At 41.8% G+C, this 15814-nt stretch overlaps 1 protein-coding gene across 1 annotated transcript in view; it reads right to left on the bottom strand.

Moving 5' to 3' along the window:
- Positions 1 to 15814, bottom strand: part of LOC125463268 (lysine-specific demethylase RSBN1L-like) — a 63716-nt gene that overhangs the window by 7645 nt on the left and 40257 nt on the right. The window contains exons 5-6 of the mRNA XM_048554326.2: positions 7316 to 7483; positions 1857 to 1965 (exon numbers count right to left, since the gene is read on the bottom strand). Of these exons, the coding sequence (XP_048410283.1) occupies positions 1857 to 1965; positions 7316 to 7483 (277 nt within the window). The remainder of the gene's footprint in view (positions 1 to 1856; positions 1966 to 7315; positions 7484 to 15814) is intronic.

Below are 15814 nucleotides of genomic sequence, written 5' to 3'. Positions count from 1 at the left end.
AGCCAGGGAATGGGGTGGGAAGATTACTTGAAATTGGAGAACTGAATGTTGGAGTCCCCGGGCTGTCGGGTGCCCAGACTGAAGAGAAGGCATTGTTCTTCAAATTTGCATTCCAAGTTGCTGCGACACTGGAGAAGGCTGAGGACAGACATATCAGAAGAGCAGCAGGCTGGAAGTTGAAATGGGCAGTGACCAGGAGGTTAAGTCAGCCATTACGGACCGGGCAGAGATGCTCGGCAAAAAGGCCACCTAGTCTACGTTAGGTCTTATTGACATTGAAAGGACCACATCAGAAGCACTGGATGCAATAGGCTAGGTTGGAAGAGATGCAGGTGAAGCTCTGTCTCACTTGGCAGGGCTGTTTACAGCCGTGAGTGGAGGTGAGGGAGGTGGTGTGTGGGCAGGTGTTGCATCTTTTAAAGTTACAGGGACAGGGGAAGATACTGGGAGGGTTGGAGTGATCACTGGGTGTTAGGCACATATCCCTCCAAATTCTTCCTATTCATGTACTTACCCAGATGTGTTTCAAATATTATAACAGTACCTGCACCCACCATTTTCTCTGGCAATTCACTCAACACACACAAACCACTCTGCATAAAAATACTGCCCTGATGTCTTTTTTTAAAATCTTTCTCCTCTCACCTTAAAAATATGCCCCCAGCTTTGAAAAGCCCATCCCAGGGAAATTCTATTCACCTTATCTATGCTCCTCATGGTTTTATAAACTTCTAACAGGCCAGCAAAAGAAATCCCAGCCTATCTTTGAGAAGTGAATGCCTCCATTCCTGGCAACACCCGAGTAAATCTTTTCTTAATCTCCTCCAATTTAATAATATCCTTCCAATAGCAGGGTGACCAGAACTGCAATTTTTAAGATGAATTGATTTATAATATGCTTGCACATATATATGAATTTTTTGTTTGGAAAAATGCTTTCCTTGGACAGAAGTCTAATTGGTCTTTAGTTCTCGGTGGCCCACACTATCACTCAAATGGCTCAAGACACTATGTTTCTGACATTTTCCCTAACACTATATGATTTGAAAAAAAATGATTCACTTAACTCAATCTCTCTCCTTCTGTCAAAAGGTACTGCATATACTTTATGTGCTTTGCAAACCCTACATTTCCTTCATTCAGCATCCACATGTGAATTCTTCACTAGGGTTAGTGACTATAAATCAGGAGTGGAATATTGATGGATTTTTCCATTTCCACATCAGAAGGGCTGAATATTACACTATTACATAGCAAATATGGAACAAACAAGGCAGCAAACTTAACTTCCCACAGAGCCAAACAGCATGGAAACAGACCCTTTGGTCTAACCAATCCATGTGTAACATATTCCCAAACTAAATTAGTCCCAACTGCCTGCTCCTGGCCCATTTTCTCCAAACCTTTCCTATTCATGTACTTATCCAAATGTCTTTTAAAAGTTACAACTGCACCCAGATCCACCACTTCCTCAGGAAGTTTACTGCACAGATAAACCACCTCTATGTAAAAAACAAAATGCCCCTCGTGTCTTATACAAATCTCTCTCCTCTCACCTGAAAAAATGTGCCCTCTAGTCAAGAAATCTCCTATCCAAAGAAACAGACAACTGCCATTAACTCTACTTATATCCCACATTATTTTACAAACTTTTATAAGGACTCCTCTCAAACTCCTATGCTCCAGCAAAAGTCGTCCCAGCCAATCCAGCCTTTCTTTGTATCTGGAATTGATCTGCAGTTGACAGCCAAAGGGATGAAAGCAAAAGCTAATAAAAACAGAAAATTTTCATAGGATCAAGTTCAAGTTTACAACTAGTTTTGTAATAATTCCAAAACAGAATTAACTTAGATTACCTGAGACAACGGTGGTTCATGCAGATCTAACTGGAGCCTCTGCACCACCTCTAGGAAGTCTTCTGAATGAAAACAAATTACATCTTTGGTTATACGGGGTTGATCAAACCTATTAAAAAAAGGAACATTATTAATTAGCTTTAAATTTAGAAAACAATCTCTACTTAGGCGATTGGTCATTGCGTTGTGACATAAGCTGCCAATGACTGAAATTCAACACCTAGCTGAAGGAAAGAAAGCAAGCTCAGAATTAGCACATTTTGATCATTAAATGGTTATTAGAAGTGTTGGGTTCCCTTTTAGGAGATTCCTACACACTTGATACAAATGCCATACGCCAACTTCTGTGAACAACCACAGTTTATTTAAGCCAGTACAAGCTTTTGGAGGATCACTTAAACTTCGCAGGGCTTGCGGAGCTGAGTCAAGCGATGCTCCCTATAAGGGAATCGTCCTCCCTTTATATAGGTTTTTTAGCACAGTTAGACATGCAGGCAGGATAAAAAATTTTTTTCTCCCCCATAGTTACATGCCTAGCAACAGTAATAGTATGTAACTTAATCATATAATGTAAAACAATGTGTGGGACCAGACAGCTCCTTATCTTTATAGCCTTAGTTCAACCTTTACAGGGAGCAGAGTATAATTAGCTTACTGTATTTTGTCTGAAACACAGGGGCACCCATGAAGCATCTAATTTCTTACAGACGTTAAATTTACAGAGATCAGAACAGTTATTAACCCTTTAACATTTCAGAAGCAGTATGAAAAATACACTAATAGATATTAATTCAACTGCCAGCCTATTCAACAGAATACAAGTTTTCTTTAGAAGTGCAACCAACTGTTATTGGTACTCATTAATATCCTTATTTCAATGTCACTCATAGCAATTTTTGAGAAGATTTGTAGCTCAGGTTGAGGTTCTGGATGTGAGTTTGCTTGCTGAGCTGCAAGGTTAGTTTTCAGACGTTTCGTCACCATTCTACGTAACATCAGTGAGCCTCCGACGAAGCGCTGGGGTTATGTCCCGCTTTCTATTTATCTGGTTAGGTTTTCTTGGGTTGGTGATGTCATTTCCTGTTCTTTTTCTCAGGGGATGGTAGATTGATTTGGAGCCAGTGTGTTTGTTGATGGAATTCCGGTTGGAACACCAGGCTTCTAGGAATTCTCGTGCATGTCTCTGTTTGGCTTGTCCTAGGATGGATGTGTTGTCCCAATCAAAGTGGTGTCCTTCCTCATCTGTATGTAAGGATACGAGTGATAGTGGGTCATGTCGTTTTGTGGCTAGTTGATGTTCATGTATCCTGGTGGCTAGCTTTCTGCCAGTTTGTCCAATGTAGTGTTTGTCACAGTTCTTGCAGGGTATTTTGGAGATGACGTTTGTTTTGTTTGTTGTCTGTATAGGGTCTTTTAAGTTCATGAGCTGCTGTTTTAGTGTGTTGGTGGGTTTGTGGGCTACCCTGATGCCAAGAGGTCCGAGTAGTCTGGCAGTCATTTCGGAAATGCCTTTGATGTAGGGGAGAGTGGTTATGGTTTCTGAGCCCGTTTTGTCTGTTTGTTTGGGTTTATTGCTGAGAAATCGGCAGACTGTGTTCATTGGGTACCTGTTTTTTGTGAATACGCTGTCTCGGTGATTTTCTTCTGCTGTTCGTAGTTCCTCTGTGCTGCAGTGTGTGGTGGCTCGTTGGAATAATGTTCTAATGCAGCTTCGTTTGTGGGTGTTGGGATGGTTGCTCCTGTAGTTCAGTATTTGGTCCGTATGTGTTGTTTTCCTGTAGACGCTGGTTTGAAGTTCCCCATTGACTGTTCGTTCTACTGTGACATCTAGGAATGGCAGTTTGTTATTGTTTTTCCTCCTCTTTTGTGAATGTTATGCCAGTGAAGGGTATTATTGATGGTCTTGAAGGTTTCGTCTAATTTGTTTTGTTTAGTGATGACAAAGGCGTCATCCACGTAGCGGACCCAAAGTTTGGGTTGGATGATTGGCAGAGCTGTTTGTTTGAGTCTCTGCATTACTGCCTCTGCTAAGAACCCTGATATTGGAGATCCCATGGGTGTACCGTTGGTTTGTATGTAAGTTTTGTTATTGAAAGTGAAGTGGGTGGTAAGGCTCTGCCAATCATCCAACCCAGACTTTGGGTCCGCTTTGTGGATGACGCCTTTGTCATCACTAAACAAAACAAATGAGACGAAACCTTCAAGACCATCAATAATACCCTTTACTGGCATAACATTCACAAAAGAGGAGGAAAACAACAACAAACTGCCATTCCTAGATGTCACAGTAGAACGAACAGTCAATGGGGAACTTCAAACCAGCGTCTACAGGAAAACAACACATACGGACCAAATACTGAACTACAGGAGCAACCATCCCAACACCCACAAACGAAGCTGCATTAGAACATTATTCCAACGAGCCAGCACACACTGCAGCACAGAGGAGCCACGCAGAGCAGAAGAAAATCACCTATACAGCGTATTCAAAAAGAACAGGTACCCTATGAACACAGTCCGCCGATTCCTCGGCAATAAACCCAAACAAAACACTCTCCCCTACATCAAAGACATTTCCGAAATGACTGCCAGACTACTCGCAACTCTTGGCATCAGGGTAGCCCACAAACACACCAACACACTAAAACAGCAGCTCATGAACTTAAAAGACCCTATACAGACAACAAACAAAACAAACGTCATCTACAAAATACCTTGCAAGAACTGTGACAAACACTACATTGGACAAACTGGCTGAAAGCTAGCCACCAGGATACATGAACATCAACTAGCCACAAAACAACATGACCCACTATCACTCGTATCCTTACATACGGATGAGGAAGGACACCACTTTGATTGGGACAACACATCCATCCTAGGACAAGTCAAACAGAGACACGCACGAGAATTCCTAGAAGCGTGGCGTTCCAACCGGAACTCCATCAACAAACACACTGGCTCCAAATCAATCTACCATCCCCTGAGAAAAAGAACAGGAAATGACATCACCAACCCAAGGAAACCTAACCAGATAAATAGAAAGCGGGACATAACACCAGCGCTTCGTCGGAGGCTCACTGATGACATTACCTAGAATGGTGACAAAACGTCTGAAAACTAACCTTCCAGCTCAGCGAGCAAACTCACATCCAGAATGTCATTCATTTCTGAATTGGTTCTGCTTACCAACCCCTCTTATTTACAATTCGCTTGTTTTTATTGGAATCCTTGGTCACTGTTGATCATTTGGATATACACCCAAGGAGGCAGATTTATAATTTTAAACAGGAGTGATTATTTATCCAACCTCTGAACTGTAAGATGGTACAAAAGGCACTGGAAACAAAGTTTATAAGGGGACGTGAAACAGATATTACCTGTACTAAATACCAGAAGCTGACATTAAACATAGAATGGTGCACAGTGCATTAAGTGCAGCAGGGTTGGCATGGTGGCTCAGTGGTTAGCACTGCTACCACTCAGGGCCAGGGACCTGGGTTTAATCCCATCTCTGCGTGACTGTCTGTGGGGTCGGTTGGGTGCTCTGGTTTCGCCCCACAATCCAAAGATGTGCAAGTTAGGTGGTTTGACCATGGTGTTAAATTCCTCAGTCCTATCTAGGGATGCGAGTAGTAGTTAGATTAGCTTTGCAAATCTGGGGCTTAGGGGATAATGCGGGGGGCTGGATCAAGGTGCAATGCTCCTTGGAGGGTCGGTGCAGGACTTAATGGACCAAATGGCCTCTTTCCATACTGTAGGGGTTCAGTCATTCTTTGTAAGACTATTTTCTACATATGCAGGAAAAAGCTGAAATTCTACCTTTCAACTCTTCCCATTAACTGAATATCTATGTTACACAGGCGTCCTCAGCAAATTGTGATTTACATTGCCAATGCAACTAAGTGAATTGCAGATCCCCTTAGGAACCAGTGGGCTGGGATGGGGTAAGGCGGGGTAAGGCAGGGTGAGACAAGGCAACAGAAGGCCAAGGGAGGAAGCGGGACCGAGTGTAGCAGTGGAAGCACATGGGGAAGGGGTCACATCAGCATATAGCCAACAGAAGAGAAAGTCTACAGCAAACAGTTTTCAACTGAAATTGACAACAATATCATCATTCATCATCAGCAGTGGCTCGCAAGCTAGAATGACTCTCTTGCGCTCCCAGGGCAAGTCCATAGGTGGCTGGGCAGTCTGACATGGCTTCTGCAGGCTCTGCTACACTTGGGGCAAAAGACAGTCTTGAAGGGGGTGGGCGGCGTATTACTGTGGCAGCATGTTCCTTACCCTGTTTCTGCCTGGCTTCCACTTTCTCCCCCAATGGCAAGTCTTGTAGTGCTTGACCTTACCAGATGCTCCTCCTCCACTTTGGATGGTCTTGACCCAGTGATTCCATAGTGTCAGTGGAATGCTGTACTTTGCAAGTGATGCCTAAAGGGTATCCCTGAAATGCTTCCTCTGACTGCCCGGGTGGAGCTCACCTGCCATTTTGGAGCTGGGAGTGCCTGCTCGGTCAGTCTTGTGTCAATCATGTGGACGACATGCCCAGTCCACTGCAGCTGATCAAATGTGGTCAGTGCCTCAACGCTGGCCTCATTGAAGACACCAGAGTTGGTGTGTCATTTCATCCCAGTGGCTGTGCTGACACTACTTTATCAGTGACATTAAAATGAATCAACTTTAAGGGGATGTAGCCTAAGTGGAAAGTTACTTTATTCATTCGAAGAATGAGGACAGCGCTGGCTAGGCCAGCATTTATTGCCCATCCCTAACTGCCCAGAGGGCACTTAACAGTTAACCACATTGCTATGGATCTGGAGTCACATGTAGGCCAGACCAGTCAAGGACGGCTCTTTTCTTCCCTAAACGACATTAGTGAACCAGATGGATTTTTATGACAATGACAATGGATTCATGGTCACCTTTAGATTCTTAATTCCAGATGTTTATTGATCTCAAAATCTGCTGTGGCAGGATGTGATGTGTAATGCTGCTTCTCTTCCTGATTAAATGCAGTTGTCAATACTAGGCTACTCCTGGCCTTCTAACGCAAATCAAGAAGAACACAAAGCTGTGTGATGTTTAGCAAAAATGAATCACCAGAGTCAGTTTGCCTTTCTGCATATTCAGGAGATGCTTCCAAAGTCCCAAATTATGCCTACGGGCCATAATTAAAACATCTATATTTACTGTTTATCATGACACTTTACTTAGCTTAATGTTTCTTCTTACTTCCCTCTTAAAATCTCAAATTATTAAAATCAAACTTTTTTATTCCTTTTTTAAATTTCCGTTTTGACATTAATTGTACCAGATGCAGGTGTTCATAATCTGCTGCCATATTGGAATATCAGAGAAATAATTTGTATGGGAATCATTATTTTAGTTAATTTAGGAACGAATGGCAATACATTTTTCTTCAACATTTAATAATTAACAGCAGTGATTAGCTCACATACCAATCCCCACACTGTACAGCTTTCAACACTCCAACAGCTGCTGTAGTCTGACGTTCAAATCCCTGTCCAATATGATCAGCATGGGCTCGAGTCCTATCCTCAAATAGCATTTCACGTGGCTCACTTGCACGAGGTAGATACTGTAAATTTTTTATCTCATTGGTTGTTCTAAAAGAAATGGATAAAAGTGTAAACATGGAATAAGACCAATTTTCTATCTTATTCAGGTACTTTGCTTTCAAGTAAACTTCAGGTATTCAAACATTGAAGAGATGGAATGCAGGGAAGGAAGGATAAACAAATGCACAATGTGAGCCAGTCTGAATCTTAATTTATTAATAAGAGAATAAATACATGAATAACTTGTTAAACCAAAGCATGGTACAAATCAGAAGTTAGCTATTTGAAGTCCTTCTATTTTCTTCATTCACAGGATGAGGGTATCGCTGGCTAGGCCGACATTCATTGCCCATCCTGAATTGCCCAGAGGGCAGTTAAGAGTCAACCACATTATTGCGTGTCTGGAGTCATATATAGTTCAGACCAGGATAAGACAGCAGTTTCCTTCCCTAAAAAGGTCATTAGTGAGCCAGATGGGTTTTCTAACAATGGATTCATGGTGACTTTTAGACTCCTAATTCCAGATTTTATTTCCTTTCTTGAATTAAAATTCCACAACCTGTCTTGCTGGAATTTGAACTTTGGTCCCAGAACATTACTTGGGTCTCTGGATTAACAGTACAACAATAATATCACCAGGTACTGCATCCACTCACTCCAACCTAGCTGATGCATACTAATCCATACCTATGCATTACCCAGTTTAGTCCATTAATGCCAGATAGCACTATTCCCCAAATTATATTTTCAAATTTCAGATGAATGCATTAATACAGTAGTTTACAAAGCTTAAAGCAATTTATAGCAATATTGCTTTTAACAGTTAATTCTGTTTTTTTAGTGAGTATAAGTAATATGGATTTTTTGGCAATTAAATACAATTGGTAACCAGGAGTAAATTTCTGGAATAAAATCTCACTTCTACTGTGTAACAAATTATCGCTTGACAATGAAATAATTATGAAGATACAAATTAGGAACAGTCTTAGGCCACTGGGCCCGTCAAGTTTGCTACATCAATCAATCAAGGGAGGTCATGGGTGATCCCTTTACCTCTGAATTCCACATTCCCATCAACCCCCAATAACCTTTGATTCGCTCATCTGACAAGAATCTACCTACATTCGACCACAGTAACCAGACTTCCACGATTGAGTTTAAAAAGTAAATCCACACACCTTCAAGAAATTTCCCCCGATCTGTGTCCTATATGGGTGACCCTCAATTTTAAAACCATGTCCCTCAGTTCTGGATGCACCCACAACAGGAAAGGTTCTATGTCAACTTTGACAAGATCATTCAAGATGATCAACATGTTTCAATCAAGCCATGCCTTGATCTCCCAAACTCCAGGCCTGAGTAACCCCAGTCTGACCAATCTTTCTTCATAAAACGTGATACCACATATCAGTCTAGCAAACATCACCTCCAACACATTTACATCTCTTAAACAACGAGAACAAAACTGTCCAACATTCAAGATGCAGTCTCACCAGTCCTGTAAAAGTGAAAAATAACATGATTACTTTTATGTTCACTTCCCCTTGCAATGAAGGACAGCATCCTATTAGCCTTATTAATCATTTACTGAACTTGCATATTAATTCTTGTACGTGAGTCACATATTCAAACACCTAGGATCAGGATTTTGCGGTGATTCTCTGTTTAAGTAATATTCTGTTTGCATATTTCTCCCACCAAAGTAGATTCCCCAAATTAGATTCCATCTGCCAGATCTGTACTCGCTTAACCTGTCCATATAATTTTGCATCCTTACTCTATCATCTTCACAACGTACTTTCCATTCTAGCTTTCTCTCACCTGCATATTTAACCAGCACATCTTCAATTTCCTCCATGGTTTTTTAAAAACTGCTCATGGCGCGTGGGTTTCATTGACTGTGCTGACATTTGTTGCTCATCCCTAGTCCCCATAAAGATGCTGGTGAGCTGCCTTCTTGAACTGTGCAGTCCATTTGGTAGAGGCACACCCATAATGCTGTTAATACACATATTGCAGTATATTTATCCATGACAGTGAAGGAATGATGATATTTTCCAAGTCAGGACGGTGTGCAGCTGGGAGGGGAACTTGTAGGTGACAGTACTTCTTGTGCCTGTGGCCCTTGTCTTATTTGATGGTGCTGGCTGTGGGTTTGGAAGGTGCTACCTAATCAGATGTGGTGAATTTCTACCAAGCACCTTGCAGATGGTTTACACTGCTGCTACTTTGTCAAAGGAGTGAATAATAGTCTGAGGGCCAGCAGTGACCTCAACAAGACACTACTCGTCACATCCTGCAAATCCAGAAAAGACCAAGTTTGCAAAGTATTATTTACAAATAATCAGTTTAGAGACCAATATGATTTGACAGTGAGGTTACTTCAGTAATATTAAAAACAAGCTGAAGTTCCTCTGTGTATATGCAAATTTTGCTGGGTTAAGGGCCTGAGTACATACAAAATAAATTAATAACCAAAGAATGTATGTTACACTCGGCTCAACAACACTTTTAGTACAGCCTTTTCATTATATATAGCAATTAAAATACTGGAGACAATGGCCCTGTGTTCCTACAAAATAGGAAGAAAAGTAAAACTACTGAAATGTGATCTGATAGTATTCACTATCAATACAACACTACGGAAGGATTTTATTCGTACTTTTAGCATACTGCAGGTTATATCAAGCTTAAGACCACCTCCACAAATAATTTCTCTCCCACATATAGCATAAACCAGTTAATAAATAAGCCAAGTCTATAACAGGTCTTTCACATGTTTACATCAACATGCAACGAGTAGGAAGTAGATCATGAAATCACATTTAGCAAACTAATGAAATGCACATCTCCTGTTCTCTATATTGATAACTATAGAGGACAGTGAGTTGGTTACAGATTACAACATCTTAAACACCAAATATTCCAAAAGCTGATGCACTTGATTCTGCCAACAAACAGGGAGAACGCTATTTGAAGGTTTAATAGGTCATGCAGATCAGTTCAAGGGCAAGTAATAGCAATTGGTCAGGGGCAGAAGATGATGAAGCTCTAGACAATCAACAGTTGCCCTGCGGAGGTGCAGTTCTGGGAAGCCTGCTGGAAGCTGCAAAGATAGTGAAGGCTGCTGGCTCCATGCTGCTTGAGGCAGCCCTAGGGCACTGATCAGCTTGGTGGAGCTGAAAAAAAGCTGTTTGCTAGAAAGCAAGCAGTTGCACGAAGAAAATGCCTGTACTACTGCTGAAACTGACAGACAGAGTCGGGGCAAAGAAAGGTCCACAAGCAATGCAGTTCTGTTCACAGTAATTAAGAGAGTTGGAATTGCGCAGGTAATTTGAAGCCATAGTGCAGCCTTGTGAGTCCAGCCTCAGGAAAAGAGATTAGGCAACTAAGACAAGCAAGTGTTTAGACTGTCAAATCTGGAACTGTTTTTGAAATAAAATCAGAAGCTAGATTTTTGATTGATTCAGTATTTATTAATGCCTGGGAGGGTGGTTGAGAAACTCATGGGATCTGTCTTGATTGCATTTTCCATTTAATATGCAGTCTGTGGTGTGTGGCCACTGTTTACCTACTAATTTATGTTTATCTCACGTTAATTCAGGAGTCAGGGTATAAAGATCAATATTGCTGATTGCTTGCTGTGATAATGTTTAGGAGGTAAAATTTGTTTTGTTTATTTAAAACTATACCTTGCAGCTTTGCTCTTGTGGAAAGTAGCAGACATTTCAAATTTTGACTTCTTTTGTTTTCAAAGTTACCAGTCCCTAATCGGATCATAAAATTCTGAGGGTCTTGCCTGGAACTGTAACAAATTGAGGGTCGGGTCTAGGATTTTAACAGATTATAGAACAATGCTGTCTAAATTACAAAAGGGAAACAACAGCGAGCAAGTCAACTACAATCAAAGGTGTACATAATTACATAATGGAAATTATCCTTACACAGGGGATTGTGTGGCTAAGTAACAAGAACATTAAGCATTGCAGCAAACAAAACCACTTCCTCCTGTTTTGTCAACCAACTGTAGGCATTGACAGTACCACTAAGCCAAAGCATAGTGATTCAAACACATAGCCATATCTTTTTTGAAACTTCCATGCAGCTCTAAAAGCAGTAGAATTATTCACAAGAGCTCTATAACATCAATCTGGTACGTGACAACAAGCTGATGACAGCTGTGTATTTTCGGAAACTACCACGTCAAGTTGGTTTGTATTTCAGTAGTCTACAGAATATTAATGGTGAATCCAATCATGAATTTATTGTTGCTCTTTTAAGTTTCACCATGTGCGGACTCAATTACTTTCTTCTGCTTCAAAAGCACATCTTCCAGTCCTTGATATTTCCTTTAATGCAGTGAATACTGCAAACTTATAGTTCAAGGAATACATATACCAAGAGTAATCCTGACAGTTTACACAACACTGAAGGACTAACGTATTATGTTTACTTCTTTGACGACTACAAAATTTGAATATGTTATTTGCAGACAATTATGTGGAACACTTAATGGTAGAAGCAAATCTGTACAGCAAGGAAGTGAAAAGACCTACTGACAAGTCTGTTATCACTACTGTTGTCACTGCATGATACCATTGGCAATGCTAAGAAGCAACCTGAAGGACAGTAGCATACTTGAAGGCTCAGACAGTCCAGAAATTGCATTTAGTGTCTCATAATGACTCTCAAGAACCTCAATAACACAGCATCAAGACTCCTTCAACAGCACCTTCAAATTACACATCCACTACAATTAAGAACATAAAAGCAGGCAAATAGGAATCTCACTATCTGCACATTTTCCTGCAAGATTCACAGCATCCTGACTGGGAAATATATTCTTGCTCCTTCAGTGCTGCTGGGTCATAATTTGGGAATTGCCTCCCCATATCAAAGCTGCAGCAATTCAAAAGACAGATCATCACTGTAGCGACTGTAACAAGGAGAGCCAGGTGGGCCTCAATCATTGGAGCACCTGATTGGAACAGATTAATAGCTCCAATCAGGGAGCCCTGGCCGACAGATAATAAGTGGAGTATCAGACATTATGACATTCTGAGAATTGGCTCTGAGAGAGCTGGGCCGATGTCAAGGACTTCCCACATGTAAATAAAGGATGACAGGGTATCGTGGACTTATTTCAATCACCATCGTTCTCAAGATAAAGTAGGAATGGGCGATAAATGCTGATGCAGCCAGCGAAGAATAAAACTAAGCATGAACGGTTTGACATTAGGAAAACATTTGTGCCCAGATGAGATTCCAGAACAGATCATACAGAGACAGATAAGATAGATTCTTGATTGTCAAGGTAATCGATGGTTACGGGGAGAAAGGGGTTAAACGAAAACTTATCAGCTACGATTGAATGGCAGGGCAGACGCGATGGGCCAAATAATCTAACTACTGCTCCTATGTCTTATGCATGTTGGTGTGCACTACTGTTTATATACCAATGCTTATATCAATTATTTGGGGGCTAGTGTGTATGTGCTTTCCCTCAGTCTCATTCCAAGGTGCAAAGAACGAAGTAAAAGTGATGAACAGATGCCACAACTATCATGTGACTACTGGTGTAGGAGGGTTAGTGTTAGATCCGCCTATTTATGGGAGAAGCCCAATACTAAAGTCTGTCTGCCAGAGAATATTTTAGTAATAATTAATTATCTTTCTGAAGTCTCTCCAGCTGAAGCAATCAACTACAGAGCTTGATTTGGATCAGCTCAAATCCAGATTTCAAATTCCGGCAGTTAATGCAGGAGCTTAGCGTGCTAATTTATGGTTCATTACTGAATCACATCTCAATAACTGTTTTTGACAAACACTTGCTAACAAGTATAAATGTCCACTTTGAAAATTTTGGGTCACTGTTCACGGGTTCTTGCACGGCTGGTGCTCCAGGCTCTTGCAATCTTGCAATCCTGCAATCCAAAAATGTGTTGGTTAGGTGGATTGGCTAAGCTAAATTGCCCATCGTGTCCAGGGATGTGTAGGCTAGTGGATTGGCCATGGGAAATACAGGGTTACTGGAACAGGGCAAGGGTGTGGGTCTCGATGGGATGCTCTTCGGAGGATTATTTTGTACTCAATGGTTGAATGGTCAGCTTCCACACTAAGGATTTCTATGATGCGCCTGATCCTACAGCCCCATCTTCAAACACACGTTTGGCAGGTGCCTCTGGGAGGTGGAAGGTGTTCTTCACCTCAGGATCACTCACATTCCTTTCTCAGGCTCTTTCTTCCATGTTCTCTCTTCCAATGGGTGTTCGTGAAGAACTGTGCCTCTTCATACAGGAGGTCCCATCAAGTTGGCTTCTTCTGAGCAAGGGTCTCCCATGCATTGCCATCAATGTTGCATTCCTTGAGGTGAGCCTTCCAGGAGTCTTTTATGCAATTCCTCAGTCTGCCTCCTGTTTGAATGGTTTCCTTGAGGTAGACAAAGATAATTTGTTTTGGAAGAACTCAGAGATCCTAAGCATGTGGCCAGGACGATCATGGCCTCATTGCTCCTTCAAAACATATGTAAACTCTGCCTCAAAAAGTAATGATGGTACTTCTCCAGGGCCTTAAGGTAGAGTCTATAATGTAGTCCAAGTTTCTGAGCCACACAGAAGTGTCGGAAGGATGACTGCCCTATACGCAATCTTGGTATCAGTATGGATGTGCTGGTCATCAAAGGCTCTCATTCTTAGGCATCTGGAGGTGGTGCTTGTGGATTAGACGTAATGTTGCATCGCTGCATCAAAGTCAGCCTTATATGAGAGGTGGCTGCCCAAGTAGGGAAAATGTTGTGTTTGGGAAGCTCTCTCAATTGATCTTAATAGAGGTTTAGACCAGAGCTTACCCTGGGACAGTTTGGTAATGGACTTGCATCTTCCTGAGGTTGGGGCTGAAACAAATTTGTCGTATGTTTCCACTAAAGTATGAAGCAAGGCTTGAAACTTCTCTCCCAAGAGAGTGGTGATGACATTGTCATTCCACAAACTGAATGTTTGTGATGTCAGTGTCATTTTCTTCTTGGATTTCAACCATTAGAGGGTTAAAACTTTTAGGTTCATCCTGTAGCCAATTTCCATGACACTAGGAAGCTTGTTCTTGGCAAAAGAGGTTGGTGGTGATAAAGGTGGCAAAAAAGATCAGGGCAATCACACATCCCTGCTTGACCCCTGTCTTTATCTCAAAAGGATTTTGTCAGATCAGAATCGATGAGGACTGTCGTTGACATCTCATCATGGAGATGGAAGGTGTTGATAGATTTCTCTGGAAAACTGGCCTTTGACAGGGTCTTCTCCAGCTCTTCCCTGTAGACAGAGTTAGAAGCCTTGGTCAGAAGGTCTGTAGACTTATTGCTGTTGTTCCTAGAATTTCTGCTGGAGCTGTCGAGCAGTGAAAATCATGCCCATAGTCCTACAGCTTGGTCAGAAACCACACTGGCTTTCCGGAAAGTTTTCTTCAGAGACTGGGAAAAGCTACCTAGTGGCAATTTAGGTCCTGATATTCCCAGCAATGGAGAGTAGGGAAATTCCTCTGTATTTGTCACAGTTACATTTTGTCTCTTTCCTTAAAGACAGTAGTGAGGACAGCATTCCTAAGATCAGCAGGGATTTCTTTGTTCTAGATTTTCAGGAGCAGTTGATGGAGATGATAGACAAGCTCCGCTTCTCCAACTTTGAAAAACTCCACGAGAATTCTGTTCACTCCAGTTTCTTCCAACGTTTATGCAGCTTCAACCTCGATCACACTAGGTAGTCATAGAACACAGAACAGAACAGCACAGCACAGCACAGGCCCTTTGGCCCAGGATGTTGAGGCGGCCTATTATCCTACTAAGGTCAATCTACCCTGCCTACGCTATATTTTACCATCCTCCATGCGCCTATCCAAGAGTCGCTTAAAAGTCTCTAAAGTATCTGACTCCACTACCACTGCCTGCAGAGCATTCTACACGCCCACCACACTGTATAAGAAACCCACCTCTGACATCTCCCCTATACCTTCCTCCAATCATCTTAAAATTATGCCTCCTCGGAATTGTCATTCCCGCCCTGGGGAAAAAGTCTCAGACTATCCACTCTGTGCCTCTCATCATCTTGTAAACCTCTACGAAGTCACCTCTCATACTTCTTTGTTCCAATGACAGAAGCCTTAGCTCCCTCAACCTTTCCTCATAAGACCTGTCCTCCAGTCTAAGCAGCATTCTGGTAAATCTCCTCTGCACCCTCTCTCAAGCTTCCACCTCCTTCCCATATTGAGGTGACCAGAACTGAATACTATATTCCAAGTGTGGTCTAACCAGAGTTTTAGAGAGCTGCAGCATTACCTCATGGCTCAAACTCAATGCCCCTGTCAATGAAAGCCAACACACCATACGCCTTC

Source organism: Stegostoma tigrinum, chromosome 25, assembly GCF_030684315.1.
Source record: "Stegostoma tigrinum isolate sSteTig4 chromosome 25, sSteTig4.hap1, whole genome shotgun sequence".
In the NCBI taxonomy this organism is placed as follows: Eukaryota; Metazoa; Chordata; class Chondrichthyes; order Orectolobiformes; family Stegostomatidae; genus Stegostoma; species Stegostoma tigrinum.
This window is presented reverse-complemented; position numbering and strand designations above follow the sequence as displayed.